At 48.4% G+C, this 19,392-nt stretch overlaps 1 protein-coding gene across 2 annotated transcripts in view; it reads right to left on the bottom strand.

Moving 5' to 3' along the window:
• The window catches only part of SEZ6L (seizure related 6 homolog like), a 160,080-nt gene that overhangs the window by 15,499 nt on the left and 125,189 nt on the right, over positions 1 to 19,392 (bottom strand). For both annotated transcript variants that reach the window (XM_031442946.2, XM_031442945.2), the window contains exons 10-12: positions 12,527 to 12,723; positions 7,125 to 7,319; positions 4,664 to 4,855 (exon numbers count right to left, since the gene is read on the bottom strand). In XM_031442946.2, the coding sequence (XP_031298806.2) occupies positions 4,664 to 4,855; positions 7,125 to 7,319; positions 12,527 to 12,723 (584 nt within the window). The remainder of the gene's footprint in view (positions 1 to 4,663; positions 4,856 to 7,124; positions 7,320 to 12,526; positions 12,724 to 19,392) is intronic.

Here is a 19,392-nt window from a genome sequence, read left to right on the forward strand (position 1 = left end):
GGCTCCTCCTAGGCTAGGAAATCTCCTTGTCTCCTATTTGCGGTGTTCTGGGGGCAAGGCAGCGAAGGCCAAGGGCCCCCAGGAGAATCCTTCTGTACCTCCCCAGAGAGCCACCCACAAAACCCTCGCTGGGTTTGTCAGATCATTACTTTTCATGGTGTGGCTGATGTTTTCTGGGCGGGAGCCCCAGCAGCTGTCTACCTTGCCGTCACCAAAGAGAAGTTGCAACAAAGCCGCGAAGTGCAATTAAGACTGCATGAGTACTGCGAATGGTGATGATGGCAGTAATAGCAACAAATACTGTCATTGTTTTGAGCCTGTTGGGCCCTAGGGATACAAGAACCAACTGGATACAATCCTAGCAGGTGAGGTATGTGTTTGAGTCTCGGAACTCGTAAACAGGTCATCTCAGTCAGCTGCAGCAAGTGCTATGTAACTATAGAAGCCATGGGAGCACAGAGGAGAGATACATGACCTAGCCTGGCAGTCAGGGAGGCCTTCCTGGTGGAGGTGATGCTGAGGATTTCTTATGATTTCCTTCATAGACTTGTTTCTCCTCCCGCATCTTCAACAGACCCCAGGCTCCCTGAGAATGTGGATTGGGTCTGTTTGCACATTGCTATATTTTCAGAGCCTAGCATTACTGTTCCCAAACTAGGTGCCATGGTGCCCTGGGGTGCCACCACAATCTCACTGGGGTTCTTTGAGGTTTTAAAAAAAAATGTTGAGGAGACACAGTGACATCTTCCAGTCCCATGTGCACCAGTAGCTGGGGGAAGGTCACAGCTTTAACATCAGACTGAGCTTCTTCCCTTTGGATGATGCCCCGTCTTTGCAGAGCGAGGTTTCTGTGGTTGTAGTTCTCAAAAGCAAGAACTGTGACAAAATCAATAAGGACCAGGGGATGAAGGGGGCGGAGTCCAACCTGATGCTGAAAGTTTGAGAAGTTTGGTGGAGCCCAACAGGCATATCTGCAGTAGTAACTGTATTACAATTGCATTACAATTACTGTAATTGTAAGTAAGTGTTATTTAAGAATGAAATAAACAAGTTCATTTGTGTCATTGGTTTAGAGTCCACATATAAGTGATATCATATGATATTTGTGTTTCTCTCTCTGACTTACTTCACTTAGTATGATCATCTCTAGGTCCATCTATGCTGCAAATGGCATTATTTCATTCTTTCTTATATAAACAACAAGGACCTATTGCATAGAACAGGGAACTATATTCAATAGCTTGTAATAACCTATAATGAAAAAGGATATGAAATATACACATACATATACATAACTGAATCGCTATGCGGTGCACCAGAAGCTAACAGAACATTGTAAATCAATTATACTTCAATTTTAAAAAAAGTGAAATAAAAATAACATCTTTTCTTTCACCTTATGTGCCTTACTTTTTCAAGCAGCTGCAAGGGTGTCAGGATATATAGCTACTTATTAAGTGGTTTGGACCTAACTGTTTACTAAATATAATTGTTAGGTGTCCTGGCCCAGGAAATCTACAAAACAACCCCAACTCTCCAAAGAGACTGTGAGCTGAGAAAGTTTGGGAACCTCCATCTTAGCATGTGCCTGCCTAGAGGAGGACACGTTAAATGACTGAATTATACCCAGCAATCCTGCCTGGTAGGAAGTAGTAATTCCTTTTCACAAGGGAGGACCCTAAGGCCCAGAGAGGGCGAGCTACTAGCCCAAGGTCACTCAGCAGAGATAGGGGGTGTGTCTGATGGCAAATCTATACCTGACCTCTCCGTTCTCAAAGTGGCCTGAGGTAAACAGACCAGGAGTGAAAAGACATGGCTTTGAGTCCCAGCTGGACCAAACCACGACATTGGGCAAGTGATGTGAACAGAGGCTATAGACAACCAGAGCTTATACAATTTGCCATCCACTTCATGAGCTTGTTGGTGGACGATCTTGGTCAACAGGAGAGCCCCAAAACTTTACCCAGGAGCTAAGGCTGCAGAGTGATGATGCTTTGAGGGGTTAGTCAGGCTTGAGCTGGAATCCTGGGTTCTCTTTCCCCTGCTGTGTGACCTCAGGAAAGCTGCTCACCCTCTCTGAGCCTTCTCTGCCTGCTTTTAAGTGGACATACATACCATTCGTGCAGTTTTGTGAGAATTAAACATGTCAATATTGGGAAAGGGTGCAGCCAAGATGCTCATCAAACCAGGCTGTTTCCTCTGCTCAGCAGAGGAAACATTTTAAAGCTGTTTTATGTTCAACAACTTCGTCCTTAAAAATACTCTCGGACCCCAGATACAACCTCCCCCTCGCCCCGGCACCTGACTGCTAGAATCTGACCATCCTCCCACCCCACGTGCCAGCTTCCGTCAGCCCCGCCTGGCTGGAAGGTTGCTGGAACCCCACACCGGGTTCTGCTCCAGGCGTCTCTCTGTAAGGAGGATCGGCGTGTCTCCTGACACCCAGCTTGACTCGTGAACTCATCAGCGTGGGTGTCAAGGACGCCTTCTCACCGGAGCGCCCTGGGTCTCAGGGGAAGGCAGCCCCGGAGGGAGAGGGGGAAGCCGGCTTCTCGAAGCTCAGCAGCCGCTGCAGCCCAGGGGCTCTTTGGAGGCTGTGTGCCTCATTAGTTGAGGTGCCTTTTCCTTCATTTTAAACATAGCTCCACCTTTCAGTATTTTTAAATGAGCCTTTATTTGTAGCTTTTCATCTCTGGGTCTCAGGAGCTTGAATTACTCAGGATGCTCTGGATCACCCTCAGTCACTGGGAGGGGGAAGGGAGCTATATTTGCTTTCCAGGATGCTGTCACAAGGTGCCACCAACTGGGGGGCTTGGGACAATAGTCATTCACTGCCTCATAGCTCTGGGGGCCAGAAGCCTGAAATCAAGGAGGCAGCAGGGCATCCTTGACATGCAGGTGCGGCTCTCCCATCTCTGCAGCATCCTGTCTGTGTCTGTGTCTCCATCGGGGTCACAGTCCCCCTCTTCTTATGAGGACACCAGTCACTGGATTAGCGCCCACCTTAATCCAATGCAACCTCATCTTAACTCGACTGTATCTGCCAAGACCCTATTTCTGAAAAAGGTCCCAGTTATAGGTCCTGGGGGGTTAGGATTCCAACATACCTTTTTGGGGGGGGGCACAGTTCAACCCACAATGGGAAACAACCAGTGTGGACTTGGCCCAAAGGTCAGGGGATGTGGCTGTGGTTAAGGCATTCGGGCCACAGATCGCAATTCCCCTGGGACAGCCCTGCGCAGGTTGGGACCCTGCCACTCACAGTGAAAGGATGGGGCAAGACTGGGGGAAGGAATGCTGGCCTTAGAGACTGGAATCCAAAATCTGAATCCTAGTCCTGCCCATGAAGAAGTTTTGTGACCTTAGTCATGTTTCCCTTTGAGTCTCAGTTTCCTTTACACACCCTCCCACACACATTTGTATATGTGTGTACATACATACACTCACATCTCTCTCTCCCTACATATGTTTAGCAATGTGTTTCGCACATGAGAACTCCTGATCTCTGTATTTCCCTTCGAGCTTGAGTCTCCTTGATGCATCTGCATATATACACACACATACTGTACACATGTATACAGTCGGTCACAAACATGCACAACGTGCTCAGCATAATGCCTTGCACGGTTGACAGATAACAATTATTGTTACTGTCTGTAAAATGGAGGCAGCTGTGTGTCATCTCAAGGTCACCCCTCAATTGCATTTTATCTCCCAGATTCCCTTCAGCTCTGAAATTCTGGGACTCAGACTGAAGAGGGCAGATGGGGAGACAGGGCTGTGTGATGCAAGAGCCCCTGTTGCTTGTGACAACAGAACAACGAAGTCTCCCCTCTTCTGTGCAGAGCTTCCGATTTTGATGAATTCCCACCTGCCTGTATTTGCTTTTGTTACCCGTACGTCTGGAGTTGTCGCCACGAAATCACTGCCGAGACCAAAACCATGAAGCTTTCCCCCTATGTTTTCTTCTAGAATTTTTACAGTTTCAGGTGTTAATGTTTGAGTCTTTAATTCATTTTGAGTTGCCTTTTGTGTAGAGTATGAGGTAAGGGTGCAATTTCAAAGGAAATAATCGGTGAGAGAAATCTCGAGTTTAGGGAATAGGAGAATGTATTTGCAAGCCATGTCTCTGACAAGGGGTTAACTTCCAAAATATGTAAGGGACTCCTACAACTCCATAGCCAACAACCAAATAACCCCGTTAAAAAATGGGCAAAGGACTGGAAGAGGCATTTCTCCGAAGAAGACACACAGATGACCAGCAGGGACAGGAAGGATGCTCAGCGCCACTAGTCATCAGGGAGATGTGAATCAAAACCACAGTGAGGTGTCGCCTCACACCTGGTGGGATGGTCTTTATCAAAGAACCAGACGACAGTAAGAGTTGGCGAGGACGTGAAGAAGAGGGAACCCTCGGTGGGAATGCAGAATGGTGCGGCCGCTATGGAAAACCTTATGGAGGTTCCTCAGACAGTTAAAAATAGAACACCATGTGATCCGGCAATCCCACGTTTAGGTATTTACCGTAAAGAATTGAAATTGGGAACTTGAAGAGGTACTAACACGCCCATGTTCACGGCAGCACTATTCACAATAACCAAGATGTAGAAACTTATGTCACTGAGGGGTGAGCCGGGGGCTCAAGTCAGTAAACAGGACTCACAGACACAGTGGGGCAGGCGGGACGTCCAGATGGGCGTGCCGGTTTCGCGGCTGTAGCAGGTCAGCAGAGAGCTCCCTTCCAGCACGAAGCCGGGGTTGCAGGTGTACTGGATGGTGGTGCCCACCAGCAGCACAGGGTCCGAAATCAAGCGGGTCGAGTGGTCCACCTCCCCGGGGTCGGTGCAGTACATAACTGCGCGGGACGAAAGCAGACCAGGCGGGCGTTAGGGTTCCGGGTGACCGGAGGTTTGCTGACGACTCCAGAACGAGCCAGAGAGCCTCCTCCCTTAGCTCCTTCCCCGTGTGAGAGACAAGGCAGGTGGCTGGCGAACAGGCCAGGGCACCCGAGACCTGAACTTAATTCCACTTCTAGGAATTTGCCCAAAGATCTATGTACAAGGTTATACATCACACCATTACTTGCAACAGTTAAAAAATAGGAAAAAGGAGGGAAAAAGAAACCCAATACAAAGCCTTTAACAGAAGAAGAGGTAAGTGTCATGGAACAACCATTCCATGACATCCTGATCCACCACTAAAGAGAACAAAGTGTTTTCTCTGTAGGGCTTGACTGTGGTCAAACAAACACCTAGTACTTTTTAATTAAAAAGTCAACATAGGGTGGGGAGGGCGTAGCTCAGTGGTAGAGTGCGTGCCTAGCACGCACAAGGTCCTGGGTTCAACCCCCAGGACCCCCACTAAAAATAAATAAATAAAACCCTAATGACCCCCCCAATTAATAAAAATTAAAAAATGCAAAATTGTAGAAAAAAGGCTCAAAAAAAAAAAGAAAAATTAAAGAAGTCAATATAGATGAAAGGAAAACAGTCATCCAACTAAAAGAGAATGAAGTAGACAAGCTGTGGGCTGCAAAAAACATATCTGTATTTCTGAGTTGGAAAAAAAGGGTGGCTGCAGGGCAGTCTGTACGAACTGGTGCCTGTCATGGTGACATACCAGTGATTTCTGTATGTAGCCCTGCGGGTCCACCTGCACGAAACATACAGCGTGTCTGTGTATCTGTAACAGACCCATGCGGACACCCATGCGGACACGTGCAATTGGAACGATTCTTTCGAGAGTGGCGCCACCGCTAGACAGCAGGCTGTCACCGACTTGCTCCTTCGACCTCGCTGTTTTACCACTGCCCGAGAACCACAAGCAAGCATTTGTTACTTGTGTGATGTGGTTAACATCGGGGGTGGAGCTTAACCAGTGAAAGGTGGTAATGACATCTAGGGACTTCCAGGTGGGACCCCAGTGTCCTACGGAGGTTCTCCTGCCCTCGTTTCACTAGAAGAGAAAGTAACCGAAGCAGGGCGGTGGGTCTGCATCTCAGACGTGGAGAGTCGGTTAGGCTCCCAGCGTGGGAACTAAACACACAAGGGGCCCAATGCAAATTTATTCCCTCTGCTTTGGTCCTTTTATTTTTTGGGCAAAAATTGAGGCACGTGAGGGGACTGTCCCACAGAGCTAGTTTATGTCCCTTCCAAGCTTTTAAAATGTTTAAAAAAAATAATGGTGATGTAGATCACATCAATGAGTCCATGAGGGGTTTCTCCAGCCACCACCACGTGGTGCTTTGCACTGTCCATTTCAATTTTCTGTCGCTGTGCTCCACCCCCCACATGCATTCTGTTGCAGAACAGACAGATACGTTCCCATAGCTGGTTTGGTGACTAGTGAGGCCCTTCACGTTTCCCACAATTATAATGAATGTTCCTTGATGCTGGAATGTTTGTGGTAAGAACTGTATGGAACCCCCACAATTTCCTTCCCTGATACTCTCTTTCTCTGCTCACAGTCCATATTTCTTATTTTGCAATCAGTGATTTAGGTCATGCTGATCAGAATTACCAAAGTACCCCCCAGGATCCAAGGATTCCCAGCAGACTAGAGCTTTAGGTAGGAGGTGGGAAGCAAAGGGCTGGGGGTGGGGGAGGCCACCTCCAAGTTAAGCTCCGCCCACTGCTACTATGACATCCATGTAGAGACCAGAAGCACTTCCTTTCACTACCCATCTTTAAGACGCTAGACTCAGCTGTCACGACACACCTGGCCCGCACTCCTGAGGGGAGCAGGCAGGAGGGACCAGGAGACAGGGCTGGATGAAGTCATTTACCTACCGCAGGGATTCTGAACTGGGGCTCCAAGGGCCAACTTAGACTAGTTTGGGCTGATTACTGCAGGTATTTTAAAGAACTGAATTTGAATGATGTTTTTACATAAGCTACATACATTCACTGCAGTCCACACCGCTCCCTACGGTCTCACACCCAGCTTGCTTCACTCATTTACATCACCTGCCAGATTTCTGAAAGCACCTGAGTCTAAGACTCCTGCCCTTGGACTACAAAATGACATTTGTGAGCAGGACCAGTGTGTCGGTGGAATAGGAGAGACGATGGGTGGGAGGGATTTACCGGGCAATGATCCAGAGGGAAAAACAAGACCACGCTTACTTTTCTCACAAAACGGGGGGTCGCTGCTCCAGCTGAGGTCCCACTGGCAGGTGAGGGTGTCACTCCCCACGATGTCATAGCCGGGGTCACACTGGTAAGTGATTCTGGCTCCCCTCACCAGCTCTGTATGAGAAGTGGTTTTCCAGCCATTCTGGATCTCCGGCAAATCTGAGCAGGAGTCGTTCCTTGACACCTCTTTAAAACAAAAAACTGTTATCTTTTCCTTTTATGAATGTCAGAGGAAAAAGCAAATAGAAGAAAAGGACTCCAGAAATAAGCAATGCAATTTCTGAAATCCCTTAACCTGCAAGAACTCTTCTATAGTGCGATTTTATAATAATTTCTTCCCACTTTGGGTGTGGAGCCTCTGGCCCCAGTCAAGCCTTCAGATGATGGCAGCCCCAGCTGGTATCTTGACTACAACCTCATGAGAGATCCCAGGTCAGAACTACCCAGTATCAACTCCTAAATTCCTGGCCCACAGAAACTGTGAGATCAGAAACGTTTATTGCTAATTTGGGGGGTAATCTGTTACACAGCAATACGTTGCTGCAACACTCAGCCTCATTCTAAGAATGTCTATAAATCTACTGGTTTGATGGATTAGTAATATACATTTTTGTCATGCTGATTAAGATAACAATGTAACTATTAGAATAGAAATAATCATTGGTCACATTCTTCAAATCACATTGCAGATCATCAGCGAACATTAACCACTCTCCAGAAAATGCTACACACAGTTAATTATCAGAGAGTCCTCCTCTGGAATGATTTTGCTTTCCTCCTGCAAACCTTCGTTACCAAGGTAGCGACCCAAAGCCCACTATTACGAGTCTCGCTTCAAAGTGCCCACTGCACAGATTTTGAGAAGAGAGCTAATTATGCCATATAATTAATTTGCAGCTCTCATGTGCTTCTGGGGAAAGCAAAGCGCCTCCGCTGTCTGCAGGAAAGTCATTCTGAGAAACAAGCCATGGCTTTTCCCGGGATTTCATCGTGATTTTATTTGGGGGAGGGAGATCTCATGGGTGTCTGCAAGAAGAAGGGGAACGGGAAATGGCTTCTAGAATTGCTTGGTGGGGAGCAGGAGCCTCTATTTTTAGGCCTTTGAAAAATCAGTTGAGCCCTGGATTGAGGACACAGCTGCAAATGCTCACACTATGGATGAAAGAGGAGAAATGGGGGCAAAAACTGGATATGTGGTCTGCTTTGTGCCAAATGCTTTGAGACCAAGAAAGGTTTGCTTGTCTGACTTTTCAATACTAGCCGACAGGTCTACACAGTCCTGCAGGACCACCCGTCTCCTCTGTGGCATCCACTGCGTTTGGGATTACTCAGTGGCTGCCACAGTGCAGCACAGCCTTGACTCAAATCTTGGCCCCACTGTCTACCACCTGGGCGGCTTTGGCCAACTCACTTAACTTTCTGTTCTTCAGCTCCCAGGCTCCACCCCCAGAGACCCTGATTCAGGAATCTGCGTGTTCACCAGACATCCTAGGTGGAGGTTCTGGGATCATCTGTTTCTATGAACCCTTGTTTCCTTTGCTAAGAATGACAAAACTGGCCCTGGAGTCAGAGAACTTCGCTTCTAATCCTTTCTTTGTTTTAGAAGCTGTGTGACTCCGGTCATGTCCATAAACATCTCTGAGCCTCACTGTCCTCAATCACAGAGTGGAGAGCAGAATCATGACCCTGTCTAGCCTTAGGGGCAAAGTGAAAACTAAGTCATGTGCACGATATACCAGTAACACTAAGATGAGTTACATGGATTCATTGACTTGTTTGACTAAGATGTGAGTGCCTACTATGTGCCAGGCACCAGGAATATAGGGATCTGAATATAGGGATCATGGTTCCATTCTCATGGTCAAGATCAGCACCATGGTCCAACTTTTGGGCAAAAGAAACACCCAAATGCACTGAGTGCATGCCACCAATGACGGGTCTTATGCTCATGGCAGGCATTGCTAATCAATCACAGCAATCTCTTTCTTTGAATCAAGCTGAAACCTCCCCATCCTTCTCAACACAATACACCAGGGATCCACTGTCATTTGATGGGGCTTGATCTACAATATGGAGCTTATTTATTACCTTGGGATTAGAGGAATAAACACACCACTGACCAAAATCTTTGGAAGACACTGCTTTCCCATCTCTGCCTTTTTATTCCTTTCCCTCCACAGGCGCTTGGCCACAGACACTAGCAAAACATCAGTAGCAGTGAGTAGAGTGGGTCTTTGCTTCTGCCTGTGCAGAGGAGAATTATTTGAAGTCAGAACCATGTGCGCCCAGAGTGTTCCTCTGGAAGGTTCTGACAGCAACCAGAGCAGATAAGCCCTGGCCACTTTCCAGAGCTGGGTTTTGGCCTTGAGATCAGTCTAGGAGCCTCAGAATTCTCTAGATGACAACAGAAACCCCTAACCCTTCCATCTGATCCCTTTACAGAAATGGGAGTTGCATCTACGTCTGGTTAAGTCTAGACCTAGGGTAGCAAATACCTCTCCTATGCCCATGACAGACATCACTAATCAATCATGGAACTCTTTCCCACTGATTTCAGGCATGGCCTCCTCTAAATGCAACATGGTCTTCAGTATAAGTAGTCACGAGGAATTGCTTGACATCAAAATTAAATACAGAGGCCCACTTCCCTTCTCTGTGAAATTAATGATGTGTTTCTTTAACAGAAATAAGGAGAAAACATTGAAAGTTTCTCTCTTTTTGTTTAATCCCAAATTAGCCAGGCTGTGTACCCTGGGGGAGCACTCTCTGAAACCCTGTGCTCGTCAGCACAGGACCCTGACGTTGTCTCTCTCCTTTTCACTAACTGACTCAAGGGCAGGGAGAGAATTCTATCCTTTCCTGTATCCTGATGCCTAGCACAGGGTCTAGCACTTAGATTTGTGAGCCAAACCCTCTGGAAAATGGAGACTGTGCATTTGAAGATGAAACAAAATAATATATGTAAGAGTGCTCGCCAGCTTCAAATTGTCGCACGAATCTGTTTCAGCTTCAGTGAACAAGAGCACATCCTCTTCAACACAGTGCCAAACTGAACACTGGCCAGGCTTTCTGGTCAACCCTGGGCAGCCTTGGATAGAGTCAGATTTCTGCCATCAAGCTGAATGCAGTTTGGGGAGACTGACTCAGGGACCAGAGGAGACAAATGAGCAAAATTATGACCTCATCTTCCAGTAGGGAGGGGTGGGGGAGGAGAAGTCTAGGGAGGGAGATGGAAGCCAAGTCATCAGAAAATCTCCCTCTAAAGGCAGCTCACTCCAGAGGGCACCTTGCCTGGACAGCCAGCCCGAGCCATCCCCCCACACCCAGGGCACCGCCTGCCAAAGAACACATGCAAAGTGGTAACCCTGGTGCTCTGAACACACTTAGCATCACAATCAAGGGCCACAGGGCCCCTGAGAAACATCAAAAAGGAGGTGAGCACTTGTGACGGCCTCTCTGAGAGGTGCGCGCACAGCAGGGCAGGGACGGGAAGTGTCCACCTGCTGGAAGCAAAAAATAAGGAAGGGACTTATTTTCATGTGTGTGGGGCCCCCTGAGACAGCCAGTGGTCAGAGAAGTAGCCCGTATTCCAGAGGCAGGAGGAGGCACAGAGAGAGCACTCTGCATTAGACAGAGATGGGCAAATCTCCTAGCCAGAGGGAAGGAAGAACCAAAGACGTGGAATCTTGCTCAAGCCAGAGGGTCTTTGGTTGGGGGTGGGGGTGCTGGCAGAGAGACTCAGCAGGAACAATCCTCCTTTTCCTTTTCCATCTTGGGACTTCAAGATGTCAACCTCTTTCCTGGGAGATGCAGGCAAGTCCCCTAACTGCTGGCTGAGTCCTGCCCATTGAAATCCTCAGGAGGCAACACTCACCATCCTGGATGCCAAAAGAAGTTAGGTCTTAACTGCCCCCTTGTGTCCCCCAGGTTGTCTACTGTTGCCAGAAATACTGGAGGTGGAGAAACCCTAAGAGCTGGGAGCCAGGAAGCCTGGGTGTGAACCTCAGGTCCTCCCCCTGATAAGCAAGTCCCTTATCCTTGGTGGTCCAGGGCTTTTTCTGTTGTGACACGACAGTGTTGGACCAGATGCTCTGTCGGTTCAAGTCCCTTCCAGGGCTAGGATCAGTGGGACCTCATGGTGTTCTGGTCCCCTGACTGCTGGGATGTTGGCAGCTTGGACTAGGGTGGTGGCTGTGGAAAGATGGAGAGAAGTCCTTGGATTTGAGACACATTGTGGAAGTCGGGTTGGGAAACAGGGACAAGGAAAGAGCAAGCGGTCTGGGAAACCAGGTGTGGTTCTGTCTGGGATGGGCTGACAGCCGGAGAAGCAGTTGGGTGGTGGTGGACAGGGGGCCGGGAAAGAAATAGTTCTGTTTTGGCCATGTTAAATCTGAGATGTCAGTTAGACAAGCAGGAGGGTACTTAGCAGGGAGTTGGATAGATGAATCTGGAGTTCACGGGACAGGTCAAGGTTGGAGGTACAAATTAGGGGTCAATGGAATATAGGTAACTGTTGTTGAAAGCCATGGGACTGGATGAGAACACACAGAGAAAAGGACAGCGTCCAGGATGGAGCTTGGGACCCTCCAGGGTTTAGAAGTTGAGCAGAGGAGAGTGATGGAGCCAGCAGTGAAGAAGGGGGAGTTACCGGGTGGGCAGTGAGGAAGGAAGGGTGTGGGTGGATGAAACAGCAAGAAGGGGGTCTTGGATGGCCAAGTGGGAACTTAGTTTGAACTTTATAGCAGGTTTTCTTTCTTTCTTTTCTTTTTTTTTAAGATGAGGGGTAAAGAAAAGGTTTGGAAGCCACATTGAACATCAAGAAAGGCATCTCTTGCAGGAATATCCTAAAGAACGGGAGGTGGGAGAGAAAGGGCTGTCTTGGTTGGATGGGGCTGCAGGGGAAGAAGAGTCCTTAGGAGAGAGCCAAGCTTCAGTTCAGGCAAGATGTTGCCGACGGTGTTTTGAGAAGTTGCAAATATAAAAGCGTTGACGATATAAAGTCCCAGCTGAATGCAAATGAAACATGATGAACCTTAAAGTTATGAGACATTATCTACTAAGTCCTGATATCAACCGCACGGAGTAGGTATCACTACTCCCATTTTACAGATGACAAAAAGGAGGCGCAGAGAGGTTAAGTGACTTGTCCGAGGTTAAGTGACTTTTCCAAGGTCACACAGCCATTGATGACAGTACTAGGACTTGAACCCTAGTCCTTCCGACTTGAGAACCCAACCTCTTAAAGAAACTACATATATTTACTGGGCCAATATGTTAAAAAAAAAAAAAACAACCCACATAACACAACACTCCCAAAAAGGCATATCTAGAGGAAATCATTTTAACTTATATCTAAACACCAAGAAAAACACATGACAGCCTGGAATACCTACCTATGTAGTTCATGATGAATCCCTGGCCCTTCCCGAAGATGAGGCCGGCGGGGTCCGAGTGGAACTGGATGGTCAGGTCCGGCGTGGATGAGTACAGCTTCTGGGGACCGCTGTTTCCGAGGTACTGGCCCAAGATGTGGGGCGTGACCTCATCACCGTCGTAGATGGTCAGGATGTCACTGTTGCTCAAGTTCAGGCTGGGGCGAGGGCAGAGAGAAGAGGAGGGGTCTTGTGAAGCTAAGTTACGGACATTCAACAAGCCTTTGATTTATTTTTCTAGGTAATATGCATTTTTTTGAGACATACTACATATCAGGCCCCAAGCGAGGACCTGGGGGTGAGGTCGGCATAGACCGAACACGCGAGCGAGGTACGCCGATCCTTCCTAGGAGCACGGGACACGGATCTGGGGAGGGACTGGGCTTTTGAAGTGTCATTCGTGAAACAGCCTTCCCCGCACGGCGTTCACTGCAGCCAAGTGCTGCAGAGATGCTTCCGAACTCTCATCATTGACCACCTTTTCCTGGGCAAGACCAAGTGCTGGGCACGGGGCTCCCTGCTGGGGCTGTGACATGGGCCTTTCATTCTTCTCTGATGCAGAACAAGCTGACTGCACGCTAATTGTAATTTGCATTCTCACAGAAGGTGAACCGATCCTTCCATTTATCATGTGGCAAATTCCTCAAACTCAACCAGGTTATCTATCATGTTTAGGGGATGAGGCAGAGGGTGGGAAGGAGGCCCGTCTTACTCATGAAACACACTCAGAGTTGCTATCACTACTCTTAGCATTCCAGGATGACACATTTTAAAAGACTCAAATGCAAGAAAGTACCTTGACACTAGACATTTGGATCGCGATGGATAGTCAATAATCCAGAAGGTGCTTCAGTATGCTACAGAAACACGTGCTGTGTTAGGTGTGCTGGATAAAATTGATCTCCTATTGAAAGAATGCCGGATAATTCAGCTTTGGCTGCATCAGTCATGGACAGGTATCAACTCGTGCCTCTTTCCTTTCTTTCTCCTTCTCCCCTCTTTCCTTCTTCCCTTTCTTTCTTATGTCTTTCTCTTTTTCTTGTGTCTGCTCCCTCATATTTTCAAGGACCTACTAGGTGCCAGGCACTGTGCTGTGCTCAGAGGACACGAGGAGTCACAGAGCAGTGGTATATGTGGAAGAGAAAGCCAGGGCTTGTGGGAGGAGTGACAATCAAGGTAAGTGCAGAGAAGGCTGTCTAACTCAGATTGGAGGCATCATGGAGGCCTCCCTGGAGGAGGTGATGCTTGCTTCGGATCCTCAATTAAGAAAAGGGGATGACAAGGCGGATAAACAAGAGGTAGGAAGAAGGCAGTGCCTGGGGCAGAGGGAGGAAGGGAGAGGGATCAAGGCTCACAAAGGAACTTGTCTAGTGGTCAGTGCATCCAGGTTTGGGCATAGACATGGGAGCAGGAGCCAGACCACGCAGGGTTTAGGAAGCCAAATTTAGGTCATTTGGATGTCATCCCGTTGGGGATGGGAGACATGAAAGGATTTTAAACAGGAGCATCCTGACTAAGCAATTCACCGCCGGAGGAGAGGCGTTCCAGGAAATGGCCCGAAGTTCCTGGAATTGATACAGAGTGACAAGAACCACCCCCACCTCCCAGCTTCATCCAATGCCCAAGGGCGGTATTTGTTGCCAGTCTGGGAGTGGGGAGGAGACGTGGAAACCACCCATGCTGATGCTTCAGGCAGTGAGAACAAAATGACAGAAGCACAAGGTGCACTGCTGCAGGCTGGTTTCCAGAGGGCAGGGAATGCATGTTACTCACCACTGTATCTTCCACAGCATCTCTCACAAGTCCTCAGGTCAGGTTGTCCTAAAGGGTGGCCTCGGGAGATTCTAACTGCCCTCATAACCTCCATCATCTTCCCCTGCTCCAGCCCCAAAACATCCTCTCCTAACAAAAGCTATGTGCTCATTTTGCACACATGGCTTCAAGATTAAACTCCTAGTTTGGGATTAACAGATACACATTACTATATATAAAACAGATACATAACAAGGACCTACTGTGTAGCACAGGGAACCATATTCAATTTCTTGTAGTAAGCTGTAATGGAAAAGAATCAATCTATCTATCTACCTACCTACCTACCTATATCTGTAATTGAATCGCTTTGCTCTACATCTGGAACTAACACTGTAAATCGACCACGCTTCAATAGAAAATAAGAATGAAAAAGACTAAGATCCTAGACTCTCCCTACCTTCTGCCAGTTTCCAACTAGGTGACAGCCTCTAAACCCCTATTATACTGAAATTCTGGAGTTGCCCCCTTCTTTTGCACACAGTAGGTGCTCAATAAACGGTATGGTATCAAAGAGCCTGCCAGACTGCCTATGTGACAACAGAAATAGATGTCAGCTCCTGAACTATGGTAGGGAACAGCCTCTTAACTCAAAGTACCAAGAAGACATCAATAGCTCATGAAAGTGTCGGATTGGGCTAGCGTGAAACCTGGTAGATGGCGGATATTTGTTCCTTAAGCCGACTTCACAGCCGATCCGCTGGTAACAGTGGGTTCCAGACAGTGCACAACTTGGCTTTATTCTATCATTCATTTCAATGATCTAAATGCAGTAGAAGCATCTTTAAGGATGCGAAGAGCTTTCATTTTAAAACTCTAGTGCAACTCTTTGTTCTTTGTAAAATCGGAAGGTGCAGTGTGCTGGAGAGAGCAGAATGCCTTGGAAATCAGAAAGCTTTGGTTTGATTCTTGGTTCGACATTTTCATAGAGGGCATGTGGTTTTTCTGAAGTTCCTTGTCTGTGAATAGACAGTCTTAATACTTCCAGTCTATGTCATGGGCTTTGGAGTGAGGTGAGACATGCAGAAGATCTGGGATCAGATTCCAGGTTCACTGATAGCACCTGAGCAAGTTTGGTCAAGTCATGTGAATGTTACATCAGGTTGTGATGTTATTACGGGCATCATCACCATCACCACCACCATCATCATGGTCATCACCATCACCACCATCACTAGAACCATCATCATCCTCTTTTTCGGTTGTCTTTTACACCCAACCTCAACCACAGGAGGTTTTGTCCCTCAGAGGCACTTGACAAAGTCTAGAGGCACTGTTGTCCCAGTGAAGGGAGTGCCACTGGTAAGTCAACGTCAGGGAGACTGGTAAACATCCAACAATGCACAAGATTGCCTCCTCCCACAACAAAGAATTTGGGTCACAACAATCTGGACTGAAAATGTCAACAGTGCTCAGGCTGAGAAACCCTTACTTATGTGAATGCATTTTGTAACAGTATAAAACAAACTATTAAGTGCCACTTCTCCTGTTGTCCTGGAAATTTCAGACAAAACTCCCTAAGCTAAGAACAAGCCAAAATAGGTACTGAGCATTCCTATTTTCTAAAGGGATACACGTGGCCATTGAGTAAGACTGGGTTCTCCAGAAGCAAAGCCTGAGCAGAGATGAGATTGTCTCTTGGAGTCTGGCTTATATGGGAAACCATCCCAGGCAGCACAGGACACAGGAGGAAGGGAAGGAGCCAGTACATGGTGCACGGATGGGCAAATTCCACTAGGGGCACTGGTCTCAGTCCTGCAGGAACTGTGAGAGATGGTGTAGAACATACCTCAGGAGAGAGGGAGCTGGGGTATTTATCCTCCAACTCCCATCCCTCATTGGCTGAGGGTTGCTATGAGGGGTGCTGAATCTCCAGCACTTCTGACTTGCTCACTAGGTACCACATAAAGCCTTCAGGCAAAGAAGGCTGCAGTAGGAAGCCATTGTGGGTACACAGTGGCAAGGGCTGTAGGGCTTGGGTAATACACCAATGGCATCAGCCACCACCATCTATGCAGCTCTTCCAATCTGAGCCCTCCTCCCACCTTGAGTTTACAGAACACAGAGAATTCACTGGGCCATGAAGAGGCTTGCAGGAAAGATGGCCTCGAGGGGCATGTCACTCCGGGAGGGGATCCATGGGGAAGGGAGATGGTGTATCACCCTCATCTAGTGAAGAGGGCTTCGAAGAAACTCTTGGTGGTTTGGAAGGTGTTTTTGGGGGGGAGGGGGATTGGGAAACAGTGTCTGTATTTGATGCTCACCAAGAAAACAGTAAGGATACAAATCAGCCTGAAGTTGCCTGCCTACCTGGGGGCAGAGCAAAGAGGGGAAAAGGGGGTGTGGTATTGGGCGTGAGCTGCCCATGACTGATGGGAATGGAGAGGTTTCCCAGCTCTAGATGTGAACCCTGATGAAGGCAGACCCTGTGGGTCTCCTTAAAAGTGTTCCCATCCTAAAAGTGTGATGGGATCCAGCAGAGGGGAAGGTCAAGAGCAGCCGGGCTCGGCAGGCTCCACTCACGTCAAGTGCCCCGTAAGAGAGAAGAAAAAAACCAGCATTCTGCACATTCCATAACATAACAGTGGGGACACATTAGGTTTTCCTGTGAGAAGGCAGCAGCCCATGGGGCCCTTCCTCACTGCAGAATTCCCAGCCCGAGGAGCCCTGCTGACAGCGGGGTGAGGTTTTAAAATGAATGATGCTTAGAGCTATACGATTATCAGACTGAACTGCACTTGTGACCAGAAGATCCATGAAAACAAAGCTTTCACCACAAGAAGCCCCCCCCCCCCAAAAAGGAAAAGAAATGTGAAGGAGTGAAGGGGCAGTGGGAGAAAGAATAAAATTCCTCTCTGCAGTACTCTTCTGATCTACCTTTTTGACAGACAGGTTCCAACAATACACACAAATGCTGGTAATTAATTTTCTCCCCGATCCCAAAACAAGCCTGCGTTTTTCCTCGCCCACCCGGCTGTGTTGGATACACTGAGTCATCCAAGGTCCCGGCCACCGGGCCATCCTCAGCAACTGAGAGGAAGATGCAGAGACTTAACGGTAGAGGGATTGGCCACAGGGCAGAGCAGGGCTGTCTGCCGAGGACGGAAGAGAGATGTCAGCGAGATACAATCCAAGGAGGCACCGAGAAATCGAGATGTCAGTTTGACTCCAGAGCAAACAGGAGATGGAGAGGTGCCGGCAGGCAGGTGGGTGTGAGCTGACTGGAATTGGGTGTAGCAGGACCCCGGAGGGAGAATTCCACCGGAAGACAGAGCTTCCCAAGGCCAGCCGCTGCCTGCGTTCTAAGCTGCAGGGGGGAAAGGCTTTCTTTGGGCACAGGGTCTTGAGCTCTTGCCAGGAGACCTCAGCTTCCGTCTCCTATCTGACAAGCCACCCCTTTCTCCTTGTCTCTGCCATTGGCTTCTCCCCCATCATCTTTCAGCTGGATTGTGGGACAGAACCTCATGGCCTCCTGACTCTATCCTGCCCTGGCCGCAATCCCTCTCCCGTCAGAAGTCAGGTGAATCAGACGTGGACCCTTCATTCGACAGTTCAATAGATGCGGGGGGAGGATATAGCTCAGTGGTAGAGTGCATGCTTAGCATGCATGAGGCCCTGGGTTCAATCCCCAGTACTTCCATTAAAATAAATAAGTAAATAAACCTAATTACCTCCCCCTTCAAAAAAATCAGTAGATATACAAATGTGGTCTACCCATACAATGGAATATTACCTAGCCCTGAAAAGGTATGAAGTACCAACATACACTGCAACATGGACCAGCCTTACAAACTTTATGCTGCGTGAAAAAAGCCAGTCCCAAAAGGCCACATATGGTATGATTCCATTTATAAGAACTGTCCAGAAGAGGTAAATCCATAGAGACACAAAGCAACTTGGTGATTGCCAAGGGCCCGGAAGCTGGGTGGGAAGGAATGGAGAGTGATTGCTTAATAGACATGGGGTTTGTTTAGGGGATGATGACAGTGTTTTGGGACTAGATACAGGTGGTAGTTGCACAAGAGTGTGCGTGGACTCAATAGCACTGAATTATACATGATAAAATGGTTAACGTGAATTTCATCTCCATTTAAAAAATGCTACTCATCTTGGGTGAAGCACAAGTTTTTGATCCTAGTGTCAAGGCTCCGTGTGTCTATTTTTTCGCCCCCTCCTCTCCCCACGGCCTCATCTCTCCAACACAAATATTTTACAGACTGAATTACTTGTCAATTTCCCCAAAGAATGGTGCCCTTGCCCACCTCTGGGGCTTTCCACGTGCCAGTCCCTGTACCCTGAATTCTTTCTTAGCCTTCTCTCTCTAGACCTGGGTGACCCCACCGCTCCATCTTTTCTCAGTCTTCTGAGACTCGCTCACGCGTGGGGCCCCCACCGCCCCCTGCATGTGGGCTAGGAGCCCCTCTGTGCTCACCCCTCACACAGAGCTCAGCACTCATGCTCCAGAGGTCTGGGCATGTCTGCACAGACCAGAGGCTCCCCGAGGCTGGGGAGCACGTCTGCCTGCTCTCGGCTGTGTCCCCGGCTCTCAGCACTGTGCTGAGTGTGTGCTGGGTGAATCAGCGCCAGCCCAGGGCAGATGTCCCGGTTTCAGTTCCCACTCAAGTTGGACTGTGGTTCTGGTTTCCTCTCTGCCTGGGACCCTGACCCCAAATGGACCCTTAACCTGGGCCAGCCTTGGGAGCGGGACTCCTCTGGTTCTGGCTATGTTCAGCACTTGCTCCCAGGAGTTAATTTGAAAGCCTTACATGATGGGAGCTGCCCCAAATGCTTTCTGCCCCACCTGCCTCCTGGACCCTTCTTGCCCATGCCCTCCATTCTTCTTACATATACAGGTCACTGGAATTAAGCCTGATACCACGACGCCCATACGTGCCTGATAAGTCACTCCAATGCCAACCCATGGCCTTGACCACCTGGGTTCTAGCTTTCCCGCGCCCCTCCCCACCCCTTGATGCTGCTCCAGGCACATCCTGAGCCCCGTCCAGTGCCTGAGC

Source organism: Camelus dromedarius, chromosome 31 (assembly GCF_036321535.1).
Source record: "Camelus dromedarius isolate mCamDro1 chromosome 31, mCamDro1.pat, whole genome shotgun sequence".
NCBI lineage: Eukaryota > Metazoa > Chordata > Mammalia > Artiodactyla > Camelidae > Camelus > Camelus dromedarius.